The 27,098-nt window shown below is 44.2% G+C and overlaps 1 protein-coding gene across 8 annotated transcripts in view; it reads right to left on the bottom strand.

Annotated features, from left to right (window-relative positions):
- The window catches only part of ITPR1 (inositol 1,4,5-trisphosphate receptor type 1), a 319,623-nt gene that overhangs the window by 200,434 nt on the left and 92,091 nt on the right, over window positions 1-27,098 (bottom strand). For all 8 annotated transcript variants that reach the window (XM_067755266.1, XM_067755267.1, XM_067755270.1 and 5 more), the window contains one exon: window positions 1,199-1,314. In XM_067755266.1, coding sequence (XP_067611367.1) covers window positions 1,199-1,314 — 116 coding nt within the window. The remainder of the gene's footprint in view (window positions 1-1,198; window positions 1,315-27,098) is intronic.

The following is a 27,098-nucleotide window of genomic DNA, read 5'->3' as shown; positions in this document are numbered from 1 at the left end:
GCCTGTGTGTCTTCACACTGGAGGATCAGCTCATGGAGGTTAGGAACCTGGTCTTCTCATCATGCCTGGAGCCCCTCACCCCTGTCTAATATAGTATGTGCTGAATAAAGGAGTCCCTTCCATGGGCCCTACCTTACCCAGTGCAGCTGGCTGTGACTCTGTCATTTATTAGTCACAAAGAGAGCAAGCGTGAGCCCCATGTGCTCACAGATACCCCACATCCTCGGCTGCCATCACTGAGTCTCAAGAAACAGCTTTTTTTTTAAAATTAAGTTAGTAAATATTTGAGCGCCTACCACATGTTGTGGGCAAGAGGGAGACAGCAACGAGCAAACCTGACACAAACTTCTGCCTTTGAGTACTTTACATTCTAGTGGGGGTAGAGAGCTGATAAATAAATTAGAATGATCACGATAAGTGATGTGGAGAAAAATAAAGCAGAACAGGGAGATGGGGAACGGTCTGCAATTTCAATACCACCCTGGATATATGTCATGTCTTTCTTCGCCACATCTCAAAGAAATTCCACACAGATTAGCCTCACAGAAGAATTATATCATCTCGACACTAGAAGAATTATAGCATCATTTGACAGATGGAAAAACAGGCTCAGAAAGGCTCAAAAATTTGCTTATGGTCACAGAGCACATCAGCAGTAGAATGAGCATCTCTTTTATATGCCAAGTAATAGACAAGATAAATACAATGATAAAAGCTAAAATTTTCTGAGCACTTATCACATGCCAGGCATTGTTCATGTGCTTTTTATGTTTCATGTAATCCTCACAACAACCTCTTGATGTGTATATTATTACCATTCCCATTTTACAGATGAGGTAACAAGAGGCACAAAATGGCTAAGTAACTCACCCAAGATGTCCAGTTAGTGAGTGGTGAAGCTAGCATTCTAATCTAGGCAGTTGGCTTCCTGACCCTGTGCTCATAACCAGTACCGTACCTAAAGCCATCCCAGAAAGGGCATGGCTGAGAAAAAAGAAACTCTCAAGACATCTCAGGATGACTACGACCCACCTTTCCTTAGGGTCAGCTCCCTTTTAGCCCTTTATCAAAGACTGTATGAAAGCTGGTATCCAGAGCTAGAGGACCGCAAAACTCATCTTCCCGACCCATTCCACTCAGACACAACCCACACGGCCGCTCACGAGACCTCGCCATGGAGCGCCATCCCCATACGTACGTGTAGTTTGTTAAGTAGTACTGCGTCTGTCGTGCTGTTGGCTCCTGGCTTAGCAGCTTTCCAGAACTGCTTCTGGGCGGAGTAGCGATTCATGGGACATAGTTTAAAGAGGCAATCTAGAAGTGAAACAAACAAGTGAAAACTGTTACTGAGGACGCATATACACTCAACCTACGAAAAAAACTTTCCCCTTTTATTTCTATAACGCATTATAAATTACATGAAAGTGTAAATGGTAAGTTACAGGGCCCTTTTACAAACCTCTCCTCTGACCTTTAATTCTCACCACCATTAGGTGAGGTTAGAAATGAGGAAAATGAAACTTCTAGAAAGTTAAGTCAAATGTCCATTGTCACACAGCCAGTTAGGGGCAGAGCTGGGGCTCAGACTCCAAATTCAGAGCTCTCAATGCTGCCCCAGAGTTATCTCCTTTCCTTTATGATGGACAACTTTAAGGGCAGTAGTCTCACTGTATGCAATAGTACCTACAAACATTTCTGGATATAAATCCAACTCACTTCAATTTGACTACATTAAAAAAAACAACAACAACAGAAGCTTATTTGGAGACACCTCCTTGGGCAATGGTCTCTTGAGTGTTGTTTACCAGATGACTCTCTGGAGAGCAGGAAGAAAATAAATGAACTTGCAGAGACATCCTGTGTCTTCTCCCTCTCTCTCAGTGCATGGTGATGTGCTTCTGTTTAGGAATGCCTGGGGTCATGACTTTTTACATTGTTTTATGTAGTAGAACTAACTCACAAAATGGACTAGTGGCTTCAAAAGATGTCTGCAATGAAATCAAAACACCGAAGAGAGGAGTAATGCAAACCCCACAAACAAGAAAAAGGAAAAATGATGATGATCTAACGAGATGTGAAAAAAAAAGTCACCCAGATATTAAAAACTGTTTTAAAAAACACTTAAAATGTTGTCTCTAATGATGAACGTTGCCCTGAAAGCACCCATGTGCCTTAAGATATTCATGATAATATGCTAATCATGATTAAGAGGACACATTATTGTTTAATCTTAATCTTTTTCATCAACATATTTTCCTGCTTGCTTTTATAATGTATACAATCTATTAGTACAGTGACACATGTATATAACTTTTAAACACACACACACACACACAGAGTTTAGGGGTATTTTTGTCAAATTTTTTTGATAGGGATATGCCATGGAAAGAGTTTACAAATAACCGCTCTAAAAAACTAACACTAGGGCTTCCCTGGTGGCGCAGTGGTTGAGAGTCCGCGTGCTGATGCAGCAGACACGGGTTCATGCCCCGGTCTGGGAAGATCTCACATGCCGCGGAGCGGCTGGGCCCGTGAGCCATGGCCGCTGAGCCTGCGCTTCCAGAGCCTGTGCTCCGCAACGGGAGAGGCCACAACAGTGAGAGGCCCGCGTACCGCAAAAAAAAAAAAAACAACTAACACTAGAATTGATACTCACTCTCTGAAAATTTTACCTTTTGACATACAGGACTTTCAAATGGTATCTGTAGAGTAAAATTAATAAATTTGGAATGAACACCCAGATTTGGGAAAACTGCACCCTGAAAGTAGATCAGAGCAAGCTTTTATAAAAAACTTAATCTACTAACTGTACACTTATTCATATCTGTTCACTGAGACATTCCCTGAAAGGACACTGAACAGCTAAATACTGTTTTTGTCTTAGCCAAATAACTATCTCAAAGTAAAAAATATTCATTTACTGTCAAGGACACAGATACTAAGTCTTTCCTCTAATTCAGTTGGAATCAATGAACTTTTACGAAGTACAATGCATACTAATACTTGACACTGTTCAGAAAATAATTTTTAATCAATTAACTGCAGAAAAAAAGGTACTTTCCCATTTCAATAACCTCCTTCTTCACTAAATATTTCTACCTAGTCACAAGCAGCTACCAGACAAATATAAGATCACTGATATCCATCTTTATCAAGAATGTAATCCATCTACTGAAAGTAATTGTTAGTGCGCATGAAAGACGCTATCCAGGTCTTTAGAGAACAAAGGACATGGCAGGAAACTGGTTTAAAAGATAAAAGTTTCATCTCTAATGAAACTCACAGGTCATTGTTATTTACTGTATCAGTGGCAACTTCATGACGTCACTGAAAGACACAGTTTTTCTACCGCTTTGATATATGTGAACTCTCCATTCACCCTGAGAACAATCACACACAACCATGAGACTACCAGCCAGTGTTAAATGTCCTATCTTTGACACAAGACAGAAGGTGCCACTTGCGCAGGACCAGGGTGACTTCCTTGATAATCACAAGACTTAACACCAAAAAACCATTCAAAACACTTAAGTCACTGGTATTAATATCTGGTACACAACTTTTTATGGATTAAATGAGGTTAATAATTTCAATTTTCATCAATAAGAAGACATTGAGAAAAACTATTATTTTTCCCTCCAGCACAATTCATATGATGATGGCTAACTGGTATGCATTACCATCCCACCCCATCCCACCCATAACTTGACTTAAGTTGATTTAAGGATCCGGCTGGATCTATAATGCCAAGGGATTAACATGCAATGGAAAGTACCATTTTACAACTGTTGATGGTATTGTCAGTGGGTATAACCCACTTAACAAACCAATGGACTACAAACAGGCTCAAATTTCAGATAGCTTTCCATTGACCTAAGATGAGAGTGTGAATTGAAGCACTGTCAATCCAACCAAAGCCTTGCTGTAACTTCCACAACAACTATTTTTCTTGGGCAAAACAGCATTGTACTGGATTAAGCGTTTTTACAACCAACTGTCTATGTAAATATGAGATGCTAACATACTAGTAACAGAACCAAATTAGCCTTGCTGATTTTGTCCTGTCTTCCCAGTTGCTTAGCAACTGATTCAAAGTGAAAATTAGATTAAGCAATTCAAATATGATGTTAAAGTAACCTTCTGAAATTTTGTACTTCAGCGGCTCTACATTGCCCTTTGCTGTTTGGATGGCACAGCAGGACAAAGTTAAAGTTCTGCTGGATCCCAATACTGTGCTAAGTATAGAAATGCACAAATATAGGGAATCTGGTGGAAGAATTGTACCTATTTGGGGGAAGTATGTATGTGTGTATATATATGTGCATGTACACACACACACTGTGCTTTGATTTTGCCCCAAAGAAATGCCACAAAGATCTCTTATGTGACAAGTGATTTTTCAAGGCTTTTAAAAAATAAACTAAATTAAGCTTTCAAAAAATTACTTTGGAATATTCCTAAGCTTCAGCAGATGCCACACTGGGCTAGCAAAGGAGAAGTGAGCGGAATGGAGGGGCTGGGTTAAGTGTTAAAGGGCACGTGGGCTGAAAACAGGCCATAGCTGATTTTCCATGGTTTAAAGAGCATTCCAGGGACTTCCCTGGTGGCACAGTGGTTAAGAATCCGCCTGCCAATGCAGGGGACATGGGTTCGAGTCCTGGTCCGGGAAGATCCCACATGCTGCGGAGCAACTAAGCCCGTGCGCCATAACTACTGAGCCTGCGAGCCACAACTACTGAGGCTGTGAGCCACAACTACTGAAGCCCGCGAGCCTAGAGCCCAGACACCGCAACAAAGAGTAGCCCCCGCTCGCTGCAACCAGAGAAAGCCCACATGCAGCAACGAAGACCCAATGCAGCCGAAAATTAAATAAATAAATAAATTTATAAAAGTAAATAAATAAATAAAGAGCATTCCAGAACTTGGTTGAAGGGAGAACACTCAATTGCTTAGCAGCTGCATTAACCATGACCTTAGGACTTGTGGTGCTTGGTTAGGAAAAGACAGGAGGGGATTATCTGGTGGCACAGTGCTTAAGAATCTGCCTGCCGATGCAGGGGACATGGGTTCGTGCCCTGGTCCGAGAAGATCCCACATGCCATGGAGCAACTGAGCCCGTGCACCACAACTACTGAGCGTGCACTCTAGAGCCCACGAGCCACAACTACTGAGCCCACGTGCCACAACTACCGAAGCCCGCATGCCTAGAGCCCATGCTCCGCAACAACAGAAGCCACTGCAATGAGAAGCCCGCACACCGCAACGAAGAGTGGCCCCCGCTCACCACACCTAGAGAAAGCCCACGTGCAGCAACGAAGACCCAACACAGCCAAAGATAAATTAATTAATTAAAAAAGAAAAAAAAGAAAAAACAGGAGGAAGAGGAGCCACAGGTGTGCTTGGAGCCACCTTGATGGGGTTCCCAGCGGGGTGAGAAAGCAAGAAGCCGACGGAGCCACACATCAGGGACTCAGTGAGAGAATAAAGTCTGCCAGAAGAACGGCCGAAACCCCCCATCTCCTTGCTGTCCTCCATATCCTTAGAACTTTGAACTCTAGAAGGTAAAGTGCCTGATGGCAGGGACTCGTGTCTGTTCTGTACACTCCGGTAACCCAGGGGCTAGGAGTAATGTAGCGGCACAAAGATGGTTGTTGTATTAAGGATTTAAACATGCTGAAATCCCTAGGTCTCCAGAAGCGACATCAGGTTTGTCCTAAGTCACTTCCAGCTTTGAGCCCCCAGCAATCTATTCATGAATCCAATGACTACTTATTAAAGTGCCTACTATGTGCCGGGCACGGTACAGGGGGCTGAGACTGTAACAGTGAACCCAATGCACAAGTTTCTTAGTATAACCCTAGTGACAGCGAAAAACTAGTCAAATACACAACTTGAAGTATACAGCAGGTTAAAGGACTATGGAGACGAGAATTATCTATCAGCCCAATACGACTGGTGTGGAGGAGTACCACTTTATACGGGGTCATCACGAAAGGCATGTCCACGGCTTCTGAGCAGAGAGCTGCAGGGTGAGAAGGAGCCCGGCTCTGATAACAACGTAGAGGCAACGCCTTCCAGGCAGAGGGAACAGCAAGTGCGAAGGCTTCGAGTTGGAAGGAAATCTTCAGGAGGTTAAAAATGAGCACAGAAGGGCTGGAGGGAAGCGGACGCAGGGAGAGCTGCAGGAGACGTGTCTGGAGAAGCAAGCAGGGGGCCACATCACGCAGGGTTGTGTGGGTCACGGGGAGGCACTGCTTGTCCTTGCGGGAAGCTACCAAAGGGCTTTAAACAAAGAAGAACCTGGTTTTTGTTTCTACAGGAGCTTTCTTCTGGCGATGGTGCCTCCTAAGAAAGGGAAGGCCGGGAGGGGGTGGATTTAGAGGAGAATAGGAGAAATCAAGAATCTTATTTTGGCTTTGCTTGGTTTGAGATGCCTATGAAACAACCAAGCTGAAATGTTCAGTGGGCCATTGGTCAACTAGCAGGTTGAAAATACAGGACAGTCAGTAATTTAAGGGGTTAGGGGCAGAAGAAGAGGAAGGATGGGGGTACTGGAGAAGAGAGCTGAGGAAATCAGTACGACAAATGCAATGCAGCGACTCATCTTGGCTAGGGAGATCTAACCAAACCTGGAGAGTATGTTAATTGAGCCTTACAAAAGCTTGAACTTGATTCACAGTTTTCAGACGGCAGAATAAAGACCTTTCCTCTCCTTTTCCCCTCCCCCAACAAAAAACTCCAACACAATGAAAATTAAAAACAAAAAAATGCAACTTCATCTTCTGAGAAACTCAAATCCTTCTTTTGGAATAAATGAAGATGGGAAGAGGATGGAGAGGTAGAACTTGAGAGATGGAGGGAGGTATCTGCAGTGAGGGTACCAGTGAGAAGCAAGCTTATTTGCCCTACGGAACCCTGGAAAGGCTCAGGACCCCATGATGACACTGCACAGGGCATCACTGCCCAACCTGGAGCAGGGACAAAGGGCCCATGGGCTGAGACCCAGGAGTGATGGGTCATCCCCTCCGCCTGCCACATGGAAGCGTGATGAAGCCTGCAGAGGGAGAGAACACTAGTAAATGCTACAAAAGAGCTAATAGGCAAATGAGGACAAATGAGATGATTAAGAACTCCAGGGAAAAGCTGTGTACTATTGATAAAATGTAGTATGTGTTTAGCTCAATGGTGAACAATATTTACACAGTCATAAAAATCTAAGACTAACTATTAATTTAGCCAAAAAAAGTAATACAACTTTAATGGGAGGATGGAGGGGGAGGAGGAAAGTGTCGGAAGCCACCGTCATGTACAATAACAGGAAGTGAACAGGTGATATTTAAGATAAATTCATCTACAGATATGAAGAGACACACATCATCTAGAAATACAGTGGTAAATACCAGAATAAAATGTTAAAATGTTTTCAATTGTTGCCTCAAAAAAGTGGGAAAGCGTGAGGTGTCAGACATAAGACCGTTATTTTTATTCTGCATTTTATCAATCTTTGACTCTTTTAAGTTCAATGCACATAACATAAAATTAACCATTTTCAAATGAACAATTCTGTGGCATTTAGTACATTCCCAATGTTGTACAACCACCACCTCTATTTAGTTCCAAAACATTTTCTTCACTCCCACGAGTAAACCCTGTATCTATGAAGCAGTTCCCCCTCCAACCCATGTATCAATGAAAATCTGTAACTTTTAAACATGACCTTTTTATACTAAATCACTGTTCAACATCACAGTGAGATATCACTTTACACTACAGGGTGACAAAAGCCAACAAGCTGGATAATAACAAGGATCAGAAGGGATGTGGAAACCTTTCTGCACTATCGTTCAGTGTGGCTACAAAGGAATGCACACATAACCTCTAACATATAATTCAGCAGTTCTCTGCTGGGCAAACATTCCAAAGAAATCTCTCCCAGGTCGCCAGATCTCGCACTTCCACAGGTAGAAGGATGCTCTAGGAAAAAGGGCGATGAGAAGGCACATCTGCTCTTGAGCGCACTGGCCTGGAAGCAACATTAAACTTGTGCTCACAGACCATCAGTGATAACCAATCACATGATCCCCCCACCCCCATGATGCCAGGAGCTAAGAAATGCCCTTCAGTCGAGTGCCCAGGAAGAAGAAATGAGTTTGCTGTGGACCCAAGCAACCCGTGCTGCAATCTGTCCTCCAGGTTGCCAAGCGCCCATTTCACTGTCTCTTACCCCATCCACTGGCTGATGTGGCGGTAGTTAACTAGGCAAACACAGTCCCTCATGGCACAGAATTTGAGCTCTTCTAACCTACCTCACTGATCAAAGTGACGAACAGTCAACAAGCTATCATCTTTTTAAAATTCTTCATTCAGTGAGTATATATAAATGCAATTTTATATAGGGAGAAATCAAGAGTAGATTTACATGAGCTCAAATATGAAAAATTTAAGTGTTGATCGTACATATCTTGGCTTCTTTTGAAAAAGAGGCAACAGAGTAAAAATTTCAGAAGGAGCAGACAATATGATCAACAAAGAGAAAGGGGAATGTTAATTCCCCACCAAGGGAGTTAAGATTTCAAAGAAGCAATGAAAGGGGAAAACAAAATTGTTGGATTTTAAGGACTTTCCCAACTCATACTTACTGGACAAACAGCTTCACGAGGGTAGAGCTTATCTGCCTTCTGTATCATCCTGTCCCTGGTGCTTTCAGTAAATATGGGATCAGTGAATGAGTACTCAGTCCATGAGTGGGTACTCAAGGTGGAAGAATGCTCTTCAACGGCAGTTCACAAAAGGAAAACCTACTCCTATTTCCAACAAAAGCCTTCCATAAACAAGTAATTAAGTCCAGTTCAGTAAGAGGAAACCAGTACATCACACTGTTGTGTCTGTTGCATGCGAATCACATTTCCCCAAGCCAGAACAGAAGAAGCCCTTTGAAGTCCAGTGACATTTTCCAATAGGGACTGCCAAATCAACCTTCCATTACCTATCTACAGAAAACACAGACATTGTTCCTGAGAGACAAAGCACAACAAGGTAATTTTTTCCCATTAAGGTGACCAGATGCTTTTTCTGAGTAGAAAACTCAGACTGAGGACTCCCAAGGTTGCTCTCCTGTACCTTTATCATCTTACCTGGTTGCAGGACCATCATTCACAAACACATTAAAAACGAGAAATGTAGGGAGAAACTTCCCTTTTTGACCTACTTTAGCTTGGCCAATTAAATTTTTATTTACCTTTTTGAATATAGATCAGAGAAGTAAAAACTTAGTTGGGAAGGCAAGGACTCCTCCCATTGTGGAAGACAAACGGGCCCAGGAGTTCCTTCTACAGGCAGCCCCAACACAGGTATCTGCCTTCGCTTGGACAGCTGGAGCCTCTGCCCTGGACTCTGCACCGGAACAGATGGATACAAAGTCCCAGGGCCAGTTCAAGACTGCTCGTGGGAGCGGTGCCGGATGTGTCCACGGGAAATGTCCAGAGCCTGCCTCCCCCAGCACTGAGTCTGGTTCCCTGCTGAGTCTGCGAGTGACTGATAGCCTTTCAACAGTTTCCTCCTGGCTTAGGTGAGTCAGTTTCTGCTGTCTGCAACCCAAAGTCCGAGCTGACCCATAGAGTAACAAAAATGCCAAAAACAATAAGAGACAAGGAATCTGGAAACCCGGGTTCCAGCCCTGGCTCCACCACTCACTATCCAGGAAGCCACAGCCAGGTTACTAAAGCTCTCTGTGCCCACACATCTTCCCTGGAAAACAGATGATCCCCAAGGCACCCCAGAGCCCTAAGACCTGATGATGTTTGTGGAAGCTTATAGACCACGTCAGAGAAGTCACAGAAAACCCACATGTGGAAGCACTGAGGTGTACGCTGATCTGCCATCTGGAAGAATGGGTTTAAACCTCAGCTCTATTCTATGTTGTATGATCTTGGGGAAAATTATCTCATCTCTGTAGGTTTTCATTTCTTGCCTATAAAAGGGCAATAACCGCAATGGGTAACTCACAAATTAACCTAAAAGATTAACTACTTCACTTGAAGCACTGAGTACAGATTCTGGCACAGAGTAAACCAATATTAGCCACTAAGACAAAATGGATAAACGAATTGCATCTCATGCTCCACTTTAATGCTGGACAGCTACAGACGACTGTTACACATAACGACATGGATGCATTCCACAAACATTTTTTTTTAATTTATTTTATTTATTTATTTTTGGCTGTGTTGCATCTTCATTGCTGCACGCGGGCTTTCTCTAGTTGTGGCAAGTGGGGGCTACTCTTCATTGTGGTGCACGGGCTTCTCGTTGCGGTGGTTTCTCTTGCAGAGCACGGGCTCTAGGCACGTGGGCTTCAGTAGTTGTGGCTCGCGGGCTCAGTAGTTGTGGTTCGCGGGCTCTAGAGCGCAGGCTCAGTAGCTGTGGCACACGGGCTTAGTTGCTCCGTGGCATGCGGTATCCTTCCGGACCAGGGCTCGAACCCGCGTCCCCTGCATTGGCAGGCGGATTCTTAACCACTGTGCCACCAGGGAAGTCCCCACAAACACTATTTTGAGTGAAAGAAACCAAGGCAAAAAGAGTCCATTTATACCGAATGAATCCATTCACGTGACGTTCAAGAACAGGCAAAACTTTGCTAGAGCCACAGTCAAAATAGCAGTTACCTTTGGGGGCGGTATTTCCTGAGAAGGGGCACTTTCTGGGGTGCTGGAAATGTTCTCCTAGCTCAATCTGGGTGGGAGTCATGTGGGTATAAGTGTATTTAAAACATCAAGCAGTGCTCAAATTTAAGGTTTGTGCATCTTTGTGTGTGTGTGTGTGTGTGTGTGTGTGTGTGTGTGTGTGTGTGTAATACCTTAAGGAAAGAAAAAACTGAGATAGTACTTGTTCTCACAAAAAGGAGGATGATCTTGCTGATAACAGAAAAACAAATTTCCCCTTCATGTAAAAGGTTAACAATAGTGTCCGACTTCTGTGGCTGCGAAAACACACCTTGTTTTGTCAGGGTTTGGGTTGGGCGCTTACTGGTTCATAATGGAGAGGAGGAGGGGCAGAAGGGAGATGACATCACTGTCTCCCCAAAGGGCAGCCGTTCTTTGTTCACCGCAGGACACTCTGGGCAATAAGCATTCCCTGGCACCAAGCCCGATGCCCGGAGGTATTCTGACCGAGTCCCTTTTCCCCACTGATTCCCTGTTCTATCCAAACACCTTGAAACCATTAACAGGCAGCGGTTTTAAATCTGTAATGAAATGCCATGTTGTCTGACATTTGCTTCAAAATAACTGGGGAGGGCTTCCCTGGTGGCGCAGTGGTTGAGAGTCCGCCTGCCGATGCAGGGGACACGGGTTCGTGCCCCGGTCCGGGAGGATCCCACATGCCGCGGAGCGGCTGGGCCCGTGAGCCATGGCCGCTGGGCCTGCGCGTCCGGAGCCTGTGCTCTGCGATGGGAGAGGCCACAACAATGAGAGACCCGCGTACCAAAAAAATAATAATAATAATAAAAAATAACTGGGGAGAGAGAGATGGGAGGATATAGATGACTTGAGATTGGCCATGAGTTGCTAACAGTCAAGGTGCGTATTGGATACATGGAGGTTCGTTATACTATTATTCTTTCAATTTGTATACGTGCTTAAATTTTTGTATAATAAAAGATATTTCAATATCTTCAAAATCATCTATTAATTTATTTTCAAATGCGAAATTTTTATAAAAATCAATCAAATGTTCACCAAGTTCAAAAAAAGACTATTTTTAAAAGAGGAAGAAAGGAAAAAGGAAGAAAGGGAGAGAGGGAAGGAGGGGGGAAAAGGAAGAAAGGAAGGAAGGGAGGGAGAAAAGCATATTATTTATATCATCTGGTCCAATTTGCCAATCTACCTGAAAACCAATATACTCTAGAAAGGAGTAAATAGCTGGACAGACCTGTCAAATAAATCCAACAGTCACAAAAAATTGAGCTAGGATGCCCAGTTCTGTGTTAGATATACGAAGAGTAAACAAAATCGTGGACTTCAGGTTAAAAATCTTGCTGTGTAGAGCTCTACATGCTCAGTATCTCTCAACGCAAATCAAATCTCACAGTGCATAGCCGTGGCTATTTCAAACACTACAGCTCATGTGAACCTCTGAGGATATGTCACATCTTCTACAAAAGGGCATTCAGAAGGTCTGAAAAGACTTACATGAGCTATTGGGTTGGTTATCCCAAGATCCTCCTGGAAAAATACTTTTGCCATCAGAAACGCCCATTACACGAAGGAAACGTACACAGTTTCTCCTGCATTTGATTTCTCCTTCATTCAACAAACATTTCTTAAGCACATGTGTGCTGGAGACACAGTGTCAGTAGAACCTGGGCCCTGAGAGTCCTTGGGGAGACAGACGGAGCCAACAGGTAGCTCCAAGGTGTTTGGAGCAGAACATCTAAGCCAGCCCAGGGAGACATGGGAGAGACAGTGTCAGAGGCCTTCTCAGCTGAGCTTAACAGCATCTACTGCTCAAGCCAGTGGGTGGGGCAGGAAGAGGGATGGACGACATGGAAAGAATGAGAAGTTGGAGAAACCTGTTCCATTATATGCTGCACATCCTGCTTTTCTGTGACGTGGACCAGACCTCCTGATATGGCCCATGGTCTAGAAGAGAAAGGCTAATACTGCCAGCCTGCTGGCCCTCCTCTCACCCCTACCTAGGCAGGGCGGGGGCAGGGGCAGGGAGGAGGGCATCACCCTTTGACCCCATGAGTGCACTTCCCTCCCACGTTCTCCACGTGGTATTCAAGGCAACCTTGGCCAAGTGAGCAAAGCTGTCACTGCTGGTTTGTATTCACATCTCCATGGAGAGGCAAGAAGGCAAGCGGACAACAACGACCAAAGGAAGATGCAGCCCCATCTGTCCTGCTCTGTTCGTTTGTTTCCTGGTCTCCACTGAAGACCTAGTGACCCAACTCTGGGTCCTTCGGTGCTTCCAACCCAGGATTCCCCAACCAGCCCCTTTCATACATGATGTGGGCCACTCCCTATACATAGTTGTGATTTTTTCTTTTGCATACTAAGCACACCCTCAGTGAACAGATTACTTCCAAAGGGACCCTTTCACCAACCCTAACTCAGCGAAAAGGAACTAAGTAAACAAATCAGGAGTCACTCAAAGATGGCATATATTTACCCTGAATAAAAAGAAAAGTCATTTTCTTAATTTATTTCACGACTTAGGTTTCCTTTACTTACATTTGATTTTTAATCCTAGCAAACACAGTCTACCATCAAACAGCCTTTACAAAATATCTCTCAAGAAAAATGACTGTCAAGATTTTTCTCTCCTCCAGAACACGTATCTGAAAGACATGATACATTCCCACCCCAAACAGTGGCTTATCAGAGTAGCAACTCTCCAGGAAGGCACCTCAAGAATGACCCCTTGCTTCAGAATTATTATACCAGGGTTTCTCAGCACAGGCCCAACACTGTGGGCATCATCTATAATTCTTTCTTGGGGGGGCAGGTGCTGTCCTGTGCATTGTAGGAAGCCTGGCGGCATCCGCGGCCTTACATCTCAGGGGTCAGTAGCACCCAGGTATTACAATCAAAAATGCCCCCCACTGAGGACCTCAGGATTAAGCCTTCCTTCCCATTCTTCTCATGAATCAATGTCCTAAAGTTACCGAAATTGACACAATGGAGGGATAAAGACAATGGTAGGGGGTGAAAAGGGAAGCATTCCAGACCCTTCGGTACTACATCTCAAAACCACATTCTTTGTTTGCTGTATTTGCAACTCTACTTTATCACTACAGCTCTTGTTCTAAAACTGACTCCCCTGCCTAAAACCCTTTAGGGTTGTGATTCTCAGCCCTGGCTACTCCCCACGGCCACACAGGGAGTGTTCAAAATACTACTATGCTCTGGCCCCTCCCCAGGAGATTCTAACTCCTTGGAGGTGGGGTGTGAGCAATTTTCCCTCCCAAACTCCCCAGGAGATTTCAACTGAGAACCACTCCTTCAGGATTTCACACCACAGCAGTTGAGCTCAAATTCAGAAGTACAAATATCATAGTTGTCAGGGGATTTTATCAATACAAATTAATACAAATGCCTGAGTGGAGGGACAGGGCCTAGGAATTGTCATTTTTTTTAAATAAATAAATTTGTTTGTTTATTTTTGGCTGCATTGGGTCTTCGTTGCTGTGCACAGGCTTTCTCTAGTTGCAGTGAGCGGGGGCTACCCTTCGTTTTGGTGCATGGGCTTCTCATTGCGGTGGCTTCTTTTGTTGCGGAGCACAGGCTCTAGGTGCACGGGCTTCAGTAGTTGTGACTTGCAGGCTCTAGAGCTCGGGCTCAGTAGTTGTGGCGCACTGGCTTAGTTGCTCCGCAGCATGTGGGATCTTCCCGGACCTGGGCTCGAACCCGTGTCCCCTGCATTGGCAGGCGGATTCTTAACCACTGTGCCACCAGGGAAGTCCAGAATTGCCATTTTTAACAAGTTCTCCAGGTGATGTTTCTTTTTTTTTTTTTGCGGTATTGTTAATTTACAATGTGTGTTAGTTTCAAGTGTACAGCATAGTGATTCAGTTATACATACATATATATATTCTTTTCCAGAGTCTTTTCCTTTATAGGTTATTATAAGATGTTCCCTGTGCTATACAGTAGGTCCTTGTTGTTTACCTATTTTATATATAGTAGTGTGTATCTGCTAATCCCAAAGTCCTAGTTTATCCCTCCCCCCTTCCCCTTTGGTAACCATGTTTGTTTTCTATGTTTGTGAGTCTATTTCTGTTTTGTAAATAAGTTCATTTGTATCATTTTTTTGGACTCCACATATAAGTGATCTCATATGATATTTGTCTCTCTCTGTCTGACTTACTTCCATAAAAAAGAATGAAGTACTGCCATTTGCAGCAACCTGGATGGACCCAGAGATGATCATAGTAAGTGAAGTAAGTCAGGTGATTCTAATGTGAATTGGCCCCAGCCGCACTCAGAGAAACACTAACCTGCAGAATAAATGAATTCTAAGAACGGGACTTCTCAAACTTGAACATGTAGACCAATCATCTGAGGATCTTGTTAACAGGAAGGCACTGATTCAGCAGGTCTGGAGACAGGTCTGAGAAGCTGCATTCCTAACAAACTGTCAGGTCATCTGGAAGTTGCTGGCCTGGGGAACCACTCTGAGTAGCAACGTTCTAAGAAACTGAAGTCACTGCCAGCCACTTGGATTCCCCAGTCCTGTCAGACATACCTCAAAGAGCTTAACAAGCAAAGCGTTCAGATGCCTCAGATGACAGCGTGGTGCACAGAACATCAGCTGGGGATGCGTGGGCTGCCCACCTTCCCACCCACCTCTTGTTTCATTTCTTTAAAATGTTCCTCCACCAACACCCCGCTCCCACCATTCCAAAACACTTACAGTTCTCACAAACATGTGCCACACGTCACTCTTCTGTATTTTTACCAAGTTGTTCTCTCCGCCTGAAACTGTATTCCCAGGTCCCCACCTTGACCAGCACCATGGCTATTTGCTGCCTAGGCCACTCTTCATCTCTCACATGCTTTCAGCTCACCTCAAAGGCCAGGTCCCTAGAGAGGACCTCCCTGTTCCCCATCCTACCTGACTCTGCTACGATGCAGACTCATCACGCCCTCCTCCAGGATGCCAAACAGTGCCTTTCTCCCTTACGATGTATGTAATAGGTACGTGGACCATGAAGGCCTCATCTATTCAGTGGGAAAAATTACTTCCTCTGCCCCGGATTTAAAAAAACAAACAAACAAAAAACAGCAAGACACTGACTCCCCTAAGTTGCAAACAGTGCCAATTCAGAAATTTAAATTATCTAAACCCTTATAATGATCAAAGCTGCCAATGTTATTTCAAGCCAGGTTTCCACTCCTGCACTCCCTTCTGACATAAATCTCCATCCTCCCCACCGTACTCCCATCCTGCCTACTTCACTTCCAGGGATAAGGGAAGAGATGAGGGACAGGAGAACAGCAGAGTCCTTCCTTGGCTAGCTTCACACTCTAGCCCGGCATGACAGATACTTACAGCTGCTTCATTCACGAGCACTTGTTCTTAGATTTTTATTTGTAAATAATTGGAAACTTACAGAAAAGTTGCAAGAGTAATAATACGAAGACTACTCTTTACCCAATGTCACCTATTGTTAACATTTTGCCCATTTGCTTTACCATTCATGCTCTCTCTGTATGTACACATACAATATACAACACTTCATATGTATGATACATACATATGACATAATTTCCTTAACCACTTGGGAGTAAGTTGCACACATTATTGTCCTTTATATTTACTTCAGTGCCCATTTCCTAAGAACAAGGATATTCTCTAACGTAACGATGGTGCAGTTATCAACTTCAGTAAATTTAACATTGATACTATACTTTTATCTCAACTTTTATAGTCCAGATTTTCCTTTTGTCATTTGATCCAATAATGTCCTGTCTAGCACTTCCTGATCCAGTCTGGGATCCAATTTAGGATGAGGGAATGCATTTAGTTGTGATATGACTACAGCTGTTACACATCTTTTATGATCATGACATTTTTTTTAAGAACACAGTCCTTTTTAAAAAAAAAACAGAGCACTCCTCATGAGGGGTTTGTCTGATGTTTCCTCAAGGTTTGACTCCAGCTGGGATACTACGTAAGGGATGCTGTGTGCTTCTCGGGGCGTCACATCTGGAGGTGTACGGCATCCATCTGCTCTGGCTGGCACTTTAACAGGCATCTTGGAGGTGAGCCTGCCATGGCTAGATGTCCCTCCTCTGCATTCCCCCTTCAGGGGGAAAAGCATCTGTTCTGGCAGTCACAACCCCTCCGCAGCCAATGAAGGTCCGATCCAGCAACCCTAGGTTCTTCTCCATGGGGCGCCCTTCCTAGCTAAGAAAAGCCCCACACCAGCTCACCTACACCCATGGCCCTTATGTGCCCAGTGGAAAAATCACACATTCTTTGCCTGAGGAAATGGACGCCAATGTAGCAGAAATGCTCTTTTACTTTGCTGTCAACAGAGCTAGACAGCCTCTTTCATCCCCATATATTCCCTGGTTGGAATCAGACACCCTCATCCCTCCCCCAGCAGAGGAGACACATACCCAGATCTCCAGGTAATCCAGTAACTGTTTTCAGTGAATGCTTTTATAAAGACTGATCCCTCAACAGGAATGCATCATCCTCTGTGTCCTGGTGCCTCAGCAGAGACTTCTGACTTTATCCTACCTGACCTCCCTCCCACCTTCCACCTCCACAACTCTGCCCATGCCTGGAAACAGAAGTCTACGGTCTTATTCATCCCTGTGTTCCAAACAGCCTAGCAAACACATGAGCCTTCCCTAACTGTTGCTGAGCTATAATGTACCTCCCACCTAGAACGCACCGTCAGACGCATTCAAAAACTGTCATCTGAAAAACGGGTCTTGCCTTATTTCCGTCTCCTTTAGTTCTTTTTTTCACTTGTTTAGTCAAAAGTTGATGCTTTAGTATTTCAGTTAATGTTTCTGTTTTCTTTTCATGTTTTGTTACCCGTAAGCTTGAAATTTTTAATATGTACCCATTTTTTATGGATCTATCATTTACATCCAACAAAATTCACACTTTTAAAGTATACAGTTCAACAGTTTTTTAAAAAAATTCAGATATCACCACTATCTAATCCCAGAACACCCGCATCTTCCCCAAAAGAAACCCTGTACCTAGTAGCAGTCACTGCCTGTTCTCCTCTCCCCTCAGGACCTAGCAGCTTCTAATCTACTTTCTGTCTCTATGAATTCTGGACATTTCACATAAATGGAATCATAAAATACATGGCCTTTTGTGACTGGCTTCTTTCACTTAGCATGTTTGGAAGGTTGATCCATGTTGTGGCAGGTATCAGTACTTCATTCCTTTTTATGGCTGAATAATAGTCCATTTTGTGGATATACCACATTTTGTTTACCCATTAATCAGGTGATGGACATTTGAGTTATTCCTACTTTTTAGCTATTATGAATAATGCTGCTAGAAACGTTCACATACAAGGTTTTATGCAGATCTGTTTTTACTTCTCTTGGGCATGTACCTAGGAGCGGAACTGCTGGTAATATGGTAACTATATTCAACCTTTTGAGGAATTACCAAACTATTTTACAAAATGGTTGCGTGATTTTACGATCTCAGCCGTATGAGGGTCCCAATTTCTCCACATCCTCACCAACACTTATTACTGTCCACCTTTTTGACTCTAGTCATACTAGTGGTTTCTCATTGTGGTTTCCATTTGCATTTCTCTAACAACTGATGATAATGAGCATCTTTTCATGTGCCAATTGGCCGTTTGTATATTGCCTTTAGAGAAATGTCTATTCAAATCCTTTACCCATTTTCACACTGGAATTGTTGTGTAGTTCTAAGAGGTTTTGTGTGTGTGTGTGTGTAATTCTACAAGTTCCTAGACACTAGTCCTTAACAGAAAAAGGATTTGCAAATATTTTCTCCCTTTCTGTGAGTTGTCTCTTTACTTTCTTATTGAAGAGAAAGATACTGTCCTTTGAAGGTTTTAAGTTTCATGAAGTCCAATTTATCTATTTTTTGTTTTGTTGCTTATGCTTTTGGTGTCATATCAAATAACTACTGCCTGATCCAAGTTCATGAAGATTTATACCTATGTTTTCTTCTAGAAGATTTATATTTTAGCTCTTATCTTTAGATCTTTGATCCACTCTGTGTTAACTTTTGTGTATGGTGTGAGGTAGGGGTCCAACTTCATTCTTGTTCATCTGGGAATCCAGCTGTCCCAGCACCAGTTGCTGAAAAGACCATTTTCCCCTTTTAATTGTCTTGGTACCTATGTTGAAAATCAGTTGACTATAAATCATGGGTTTCCTTCCCCTTTGCTTCTAAGAGGCAATTAACTGTACACCCAACACTTCCCACACTCAACTATCAGCAACAAAAGGAAAAAAAAAGTCTATTAAAAAAAAAATGTTCTAGAAACTCACCAAGAAAGCCTACAACTATAATTAAACACATTTGAAAATGTAAAATTAGTATTATTTCTCTCAAAGTTAAACAAACATATATATAAGAACCAAAGCCACCATCTATACTGCACTCGAGTATGTAAGAATGTGTGGTGATGCAACTGGGTCTGAAAACCCAACTTTTCAAATACAGAAAGAAGACAGAAGGTCTTCAGAATGGGTTCTGTTGACATATAAGGCAGTGTGAGATTACATTCCAAGGCTACTTTACTGTCAATAACTTTTTAAACAATGGATATGACAACATACTTGGCAAAGTTAGCTTTGACGAAGTTCTCTTCCAGGAATAAATTCAGCTTGGAATACTGAATGAATTTCTCTAAAGACCACAAAATTAGGATGTGGTTTCATGAGCTGTACCACCCAACCAAGAAATTAAGTGGGACTCTTATTTCTCCATTCCTGTGTTGTGATGGCTACTGAGGTTCTGTTGAACTCCCATTCGGGAAGCAAATAAGTCTTAGAGGGACAGCCATAGAAATTAGCTTTTATGACACAATCTTGACCTTCTTCCAAGGAATGTGTCTACCACCATTAACTTTAAATTCTCAGAATACCAACCTTCACACCATAATCTCCACATTACAATTTCTAACCAGCCCACAGACTATCATTTTACGCAGAAGACACATAAACATTCACATATATTTGACAAATGCCAGGAAAGTGTTCTCAATTTAGAAGCCAAAAATTAAAGCTATTTAAACCCTTCTCAAAAAAACACAGAACAGGAAGGTCGGTAGAGACAGCCTTCTTTCTGAGCTCCAGCCTGTCAAAGAGCCCATCTGCATGTTCCCCAGCAAGGCCACCCAACAAGACCCAAGGTTGCCTTCGCCTCAGAATCACAGAATCATTTAAGACCTTAGAAATCCTAGATGCCAACCCCAATCCCTGGGGGAGCTTGAGAGAACATGACGAGTGGCCAGAAACCGGGGCCGTAATGTCCAAAAATCTGCCTTGAATGGATAAACAAACTGAGTTATGCAATGGAACTGTGCTCAGCAGTAAAAAAAAAAAGACCAGACTTTTGACAGAACCACCACATGAATGAATCTTAACATAAGTATGGTGCATGGAAAGAGGCCGGACAAAAGAGAGTGCATGCTGTATGATGCCATTTAAATATAAAATTCTAGGAAATGCACACTAATCTATAATGATGAAGCAGATCAGGGTTCCCTTGGGTAGGGGTGGCAGTGGGGTAAAGAAGGAGGGAATAGGGGTTAAAAGGGGGCAGGATGAGACTTTTAGGGTGGTGAATATCTTAATTATGGTGATGATTTCACAGGTATATACATGTGTTAAAACTTACCGAAGTGTACACTTTTTAAATGTGGAGGTTATTGTATACCAATTATATTCAATACCTCAATAAAACAATTTTAAACAACAGTAACACAAAACTACATCCACCACCTCACAACAGGGCATATTGACGTGCGAACCGGACACTGTCAAGCCCAAGACCAATTCAGTGCAGAGGAGATCCGACTTGTGCTAGTGCCACGGAAGGAGAGCCATGACCCCAAGGACCCCAACTGTAAAAATGCCATCACTGGGTGGGTGAGGGCTTCAGCCAATTACTTTCATTCAACGATTTTCATTTTTAGAGTTCATTACTTCTCTTGACCCCAGTTTTATGAATCAAGTACAGCATCACAAATCCAACTGGCTGCAGCAGCCACTCAAGAATTTTAAGAAGGTGAGGACCACAGGAAACGAAGGGATGTTAGCAAACTGTAGAGTGCTTGCCCTCTGAAAAACTGTCAGTTTCTGACCATTTTGCCACCTAAGAACACTAATCCAAAGTGGCTGGATCTTCTGAATTTTCCCCCAAAGCCAGAATTTTGTGTTTTTATGTAAAGTATACAATTTTAAAGGGTGAACCAACTAACTCAATTTTTAAAACATCGTGCAGGTTAAAACAAAAACTAGGGAGAGAAGGAGTCAGCCCATGGGCTGATGATCTGCAAATGTGGACAGAGAGGCTATGAACACAGGCTCTGGGTTCAAGACCAGCTCTATCCCTCCCTGCTCTGCAACCTCAGGTAACTTAACCTAAGATCCCATATCCTCACCAGTAAAATGGGGCTATTCATAAAGGACCTACATCTGAGGGTTGCAGTCAAGACGAAATGTTTAACACCTAGAAAACCCCCAGTACATATCGCCAATAGTATTCTCCAAATGAGAGCATGCCTCACTTCAACAGACTTCTCCAAAAATAGATGTGTCTTTTGTATTGAAGCTGCAGATGGCATGAAGCTTGGAGTGATCTTAAGAACACTGGTGAAGCAAACAGGCTTCAACAGCCCAGAGGAAGGAGACAAAACCAACCACATCACACAGGTTCAACAGTAAACTTCTGCGTGCTGAGGAGCAAATCCTAACTCACTAAGGAAGATACAGGCAATATGCAACTCGGAAGGACTTGGAGGGATGTGAGTAGAACGTGTCAGCGTTTTATGGCAACAAAACATGGCGGGGAAGAGGGCAACGCATTACTCATGATCCTGTGCACTAATCAGACCACAAGTGAATACGACATCTAGTTTTGGAAGCCACGCTGTAGGAGACACAGTGAACGGGATACAGCCAGAGAGAGGCACCAGGACACCCAGTGGACTCGACAATGTTTCTGGAGGAAAGTAAGGCTCGGTGAAGTTAAGTACCTTACGTGAGATCATACCTGAACTGAGATGCTCCAAATCCAGAGCCACACTTCTAGACATACTTTTGGAAAACTTCATTTGGAAAAAGTTAAAACGATTTACCGTACGACTTGATAGAGCCTTTACTATGTTCCCATGCTTTACGAGCACCTTAAAACATGGACCACAACTGAGTGTCCTAAAACGTCTCTACCTTTGTTTTTATTTATTTATTTTTCACCTTTGTTATTATGTTTTAATCCTCTGGTCAAACTAGGGTTTCCCAAAACAGACCCAGATAACCAAGTAGGGAGAAGACCTCCTTGCTGCCCTCAAGAATAACAGGACCCTGTTATAAAGGGATTGGACTGCCACAGGCAGTGTGCAGAACAAGGGCAATGACCGGTCGTAGTCAGGAGAGCTTGCTTCCTTTCAACCAGGGGTGATGAGGGCAGTAACACACCTTAACCGGGAGGAGGGCCGAAGCTTAGCACTCCTCGCTATCCAGAGCCACACGGGGCTGTGTAGACCTAGGACAGGCGCTGAAAGTTAGTGCCATTTGATAAGAAAATTCAGTGGGAAACAGTCACAGAAGCACACAGCAGGCGAGCTCCAGGATGGTTTATAGAAACAGCTCTCTGAATCTGAAAGTCAACTAACGCTAACAGCCTCCCAATGCGCAGGTCTCTGCAGATGTTTGCAAAACCAACCACAGGGATTAACACGAGGGAGATGACCACTGTGACTCTGTGTACTTTAGAGCCTGACCACACAGCCGGGAATGGCCCAACAAGCGAGGAGGGGCAGCCTGCAATGAGCACAGCTAAACAGGATCCCATATCATGCCAGTCAGAACCCCCAGACAAAAATTAACCAGGACTTGACCTCTAGCCAAACCCAGTTATGGACCTGAACAGAGCTTGCTCTCACTTCCACGACTTTCCTTGGGCTCCTCAGTACCTAGAATGACCCCCTGATCCATCATCTTCCCGACAGAACGCAAATGCCCCCCTTCCTTGGTGATGCCAGCCAGAAGTCATCTCTCCAGCCTGGAAACCCTGCGGCACTTCTGCCGCCCTCCTCTTACAATGCTTCTCAGGTACGGCCCTGGATTACGGCCTCATTTATCTACAGCACTGTGAGCTCCACGGGGGCTCAAGCGGCATCCTCATCACCTACCTAGACCCCCAGCCCCAGAAAACCTTGCTCACTGCTCTGACATAAAGACACATTCAATGAATCAACAGTGGCTTCACTTAAGAGCATTATCCTAAGCGAAGTTGCCAGCTGGTGGACTTCAGGCCGCATCAGCTCACAGCCAACGTTCTATCTGGCCAGCTCACTGTTCCAAACACTCATATTAATTGCCACTATTTAAAAAGCAGGCAATTTCACATTAAAATCCTCCTCTCCAGCTTTTTATTAAAAGACAAACAAAAACAGGAATTGGCAATGCTGGGCTCCTATCTCTGCATGGCAGCAAGTTGCTGGAGGTGAGTGAGAGGACCCCTGGCGACAGGACATACACACTTACTTCCTCATCTGCCCTCATCCTCTCTGAGCTCATTTACTCACTTACTGCTCTCTGCAGGCCTCACTCATGCTTGCTGAACACAGTAAGTAAGGGCAAACCCCTGTTGACATATCAACACACTGAGAAAATCAGCCTCTAAAAGTTACATCCTTTTACTGACCCAGAGAAACACTGTGAAGTCAAGTTGCTTTAAAGTGAATTGCAACCACATTCCCATCTCCCCATAGGGTGACTTCTGTTTTGTCCTGTGTAATAAGCATGTAGTTGCTGGGTTTCAACACTGCCAGGGTACACAAATGAAAGGTGACTCTGGAAAGACCGAGCAGCTAATGAGGAGTTCTGATCATAAGAAGCTGTCTAAGACTGCAGGGAGGAGAGAGACTTCCATTTATCAAAATTTAAAGGATTCTAGCAAAGAGGCAGTCATTTAACCCACATAACCCAAAACCGGAAAGGTGACACTTCACACCTTCATTAGGGTAACAACCTGCTTTGGAGAATTGCAAACCCATCTGTGACCAGTTACTAAACCCTTCTGAACATAAATAAACGCCATGTTCCACTTCTGCCATCTATAAACAAGGGATCAGCAGAGTACAAACACCACTTAACACGAATGGTAGATTATTACTTCACTTGACTACTAAGTCTGAGATTTGGAATCAAAGATGATGAAATATAGGGCAGTTATAAATATTATTAAAATCAATATTTTAAAAGCAGGAATGAAAACTCATGCAAAGATTTTATCTATTTGTTTATGAACTTGGTTTTCAACCACAAAGGTAGACTCTTCAAAACAAACCCTAAAGAACGTCGTTCTCAATTCTTGGCTCATCAGGGAATTTTACTGTAGAGACTCACCTACAAGCAAGATGCAGATGCCAGTGCCAACTTCAGGGATTAAACTGGCATTCTAGTGAGGCGCTCATAAGCAGGGGATCTGGATTTAATTTCTGGTTTCACCATAATCATTGTGGGGTGAGGAGGCTGGGGGTGGCAGGGCAGGGTGTGCTTAAGCAAATCCCAAAGAAAAACACACAAAAACCATAGTTCTTCATCTATGAAATGAGGGCCATGCCTGGCCGCCTTTCTGATTTCATGAGAACATTCTTCCCCAGGCATGTTTCTAAAATTCTCCCAAAGGTCATCAATGACCTAGATGCTATAAAGTCAACAGACTTGGGACTTCCCTGGTGGCGCAGTGGTTAAGAATCCGCCTGCCAATGCAGGGGACACAGGTTCGAGCCCTGGTCTGGGAAGATCTCACAGGCCGCGGAGCACCTAAGCCCACGCGCCACAACTACTGAGCCCGCACTCTAGAGCCCGCGCGCCACAACTACTGAGCCCACGTGCCACAACTACTGAAGCCCACGTGCCTAGAGCCCGTGCTCCACAACAAGAGAAGCCACCGCAATGAGAAGCCCGTGCATCACAACGAAGAGTAGCCCCCACTAGCCCCCACTAGGGAAAGCCGGCATGCAGCAACGAAGACCCAAGGCAGCCAAAAATAAAAATAAAGAAATAAATTTATTTAAAAATAAATAACTAAAGTCAACTGACTTTTCAGATCTCATCCTCCCAATCTCGGCGCCGTCTGACACTCTTCATCACCCTCCCCTGCAATTTCCAAGTTCCCTCCCTCCGTCTCGTTGCTCCTCTTTAGGCCTCTCTTCACTAACAGCTCCTTCTCTGCTCTTAAAAACATCCGTAAGCCAAGGCCCCTGCTCCTCGCATATGCTGCCCCAAAATAACTGATATATACCAGGTACTATGTGAAGAGCTTCATACACAGTATCTACTTCAGCAAATTCTCACAACTGCCTTTTTAGCTAGATTCCATTATTATCGCCCTCCTCATTTTTCAGAAGAGGAAACAGAGGCTTAGCAATTGGCCCAAGTTATACATCATGTAAACAAGAGAGCAGGGGAGGGGTTTATAAACCAGGTCTAAATCCAGAGCCCAAATCCTTAACCTCCCTGCTCTATTTCCTCCTCCTCAGCCAGGCTTCCAAAAGCAACACTGTCTGCATGCTCAGTTTTGAATTTAATTTCTGCAGCAGAGACTGTTTGCTGCTTACTCAGTACCCATTCCCCCTTCTTCTCACCAATAGAACATTTTATCATTGGGGTGGCAATGGGCCCAGATTCAAATAAACACACAAAGCCACACACAGACATTTCCCAGCCTCCCAGTGAGATGGTCCTAGGGAGGGCCTTTTGGCTGAGGGTTTTAAACAAGGCTCAATCAGTGGGCAGGTGCATCCTTTTGCCCTTTCCTCTTTCCCATTTCCTGGAATGTGACTGTGATGGTTGGAGCAAGAGTAGCCATCTTATGATGAAGAGACAACCTGAGGACAGGCACACACGAGGGATGGGAGAGCAGAAAGACACAAGGGTCTGCCTCTCGATAACCACACGGCTGCCACAGCAGACCTGGAACACCTCTACCTGGACTTCATTTACCTGAGATAAAGATGAATCCCTATCTTGGGCTGACTGGGAGTAGGATTCATATACAAATGATTTATTAAGGAAGCGCGGGCTTCTCTGGTGGCACAGTGGTTAAGAATCCGCCTACCAATGCAGGGGACACGGGTTCGAGCCCTGATCTGGGAAGATCCCACATGCCGCGGAGCAACTAAGCCCATGCGCCACAACTACTGAGCCTGTGCTCTACAGCCCGCGTGCCACAACTACGGAAGCCCACACGCCTAGAGCCTGTGCTCCGCAGTAAGAGAAGCCACTGCAATGAGAAGCCCGTGCACCACAATGAAGAGCAGCCCCCGTTCGCCACAACTAGACAAAGCCTGATTGCAGCAAAGACCCAACGCAGCCAAATAAAAAAATAAATTTTTTTCAAAAAGGAAATGCTCCCAAAATAAACCCATAAGGAAGTGGGTGAAGCAAGACAGGGAAGAGAGAAAAGCTCATCAGAGTGGACTGTTAGGTACAGTTCTACAGAGGATGACTTCAGCCTGATCCTACGAGGAGCCCCGGAGTATAAACAATGCCTCCTGTTTTCCCGTCCTGAGGTTGAGTTTTCATTCTTCTGTATCAGTCAGTCCCTGGTGAAGGTGGGAAACTTCAGAGACTCCCAGATACTCTGGGCTCTCCATGTTTTATGGCACAGTGGTTCCCGCAGCCTGAGGGCTATCTTCCCATGATGAGCTGCGTGCTCTTGGGCTTTAGGACGCAAATGCCCCAAAACTGAGGAAGAACACATAGGGATCCCAGGGGGCCCAGGCCAAGCGCTGACTGCTGCCACTACAGCATCCATTCGGTTGAAAGCTCTGCGATTTATATTTCTGTTCTGTAACAGCCAGACCTAATCCCGAGTGATGCAGATTCTTGGCTGAAGACGTCCGCATTTGCATCTCCAGCTCTAACGGCTCTCCTGAACTCCAGCCAAGAATGTAAGTGCCAGGTATGTCTCTCCACATCTGTTCACACATACCGCATCTGGCTCCTTCAAGGAGACAGGCAGCTGACATCTGCCTCATGGCCATGGTGACACGAACCAGAGTCAAACCATTCTCTGCCCCTCTCACCACCCGAAATCCTTTCCTCCTCCTAACCACTGGCAGTGATTCACGGCGCCACTACCTTCCTGGTAAATCAGGAAAGAACACTTAGATGATCTCAACGTACCTCCCTCCCTCACATCTCCCAAAGCCTGCGAGCAGGTCCTAGTGAATCTACCTTCTACGTACGGCCACCCCACCTTTAGTGCTGCCTCTGCCTTGGTTTTTAATCCTGTCATCTGCCACAGGGACTCTCCTGGTAGCCTCTCTGGCTCCAGTCTCCCACTTCTCCACGAGGGGTGACCTTCTGCAACACTTGCTGACCATAGCCTTCCCA

Source organism: Pseudorca crassidens, chromosome 10, assembly GCF_039906515.1.
Source record: "Pseudorca crassidens isolate mPseCra1 chromosome 10, mPseCra1.hap1, whole genome shotgun sequence".
In the NCBI taxonomy this organism is placed as follows: domain Eukaryota; kingdom Metazoa; phylum Chordata; class Mammalia; order Artiodactyla; family Delphinidae; genus Pseudorca; species Pseudorca crassidens.
The sequence above is the reverse complement of the archived record's forward strand: the minus strand, read 5'-3'. Positions and strand labels throughout refer to the sequence as shown.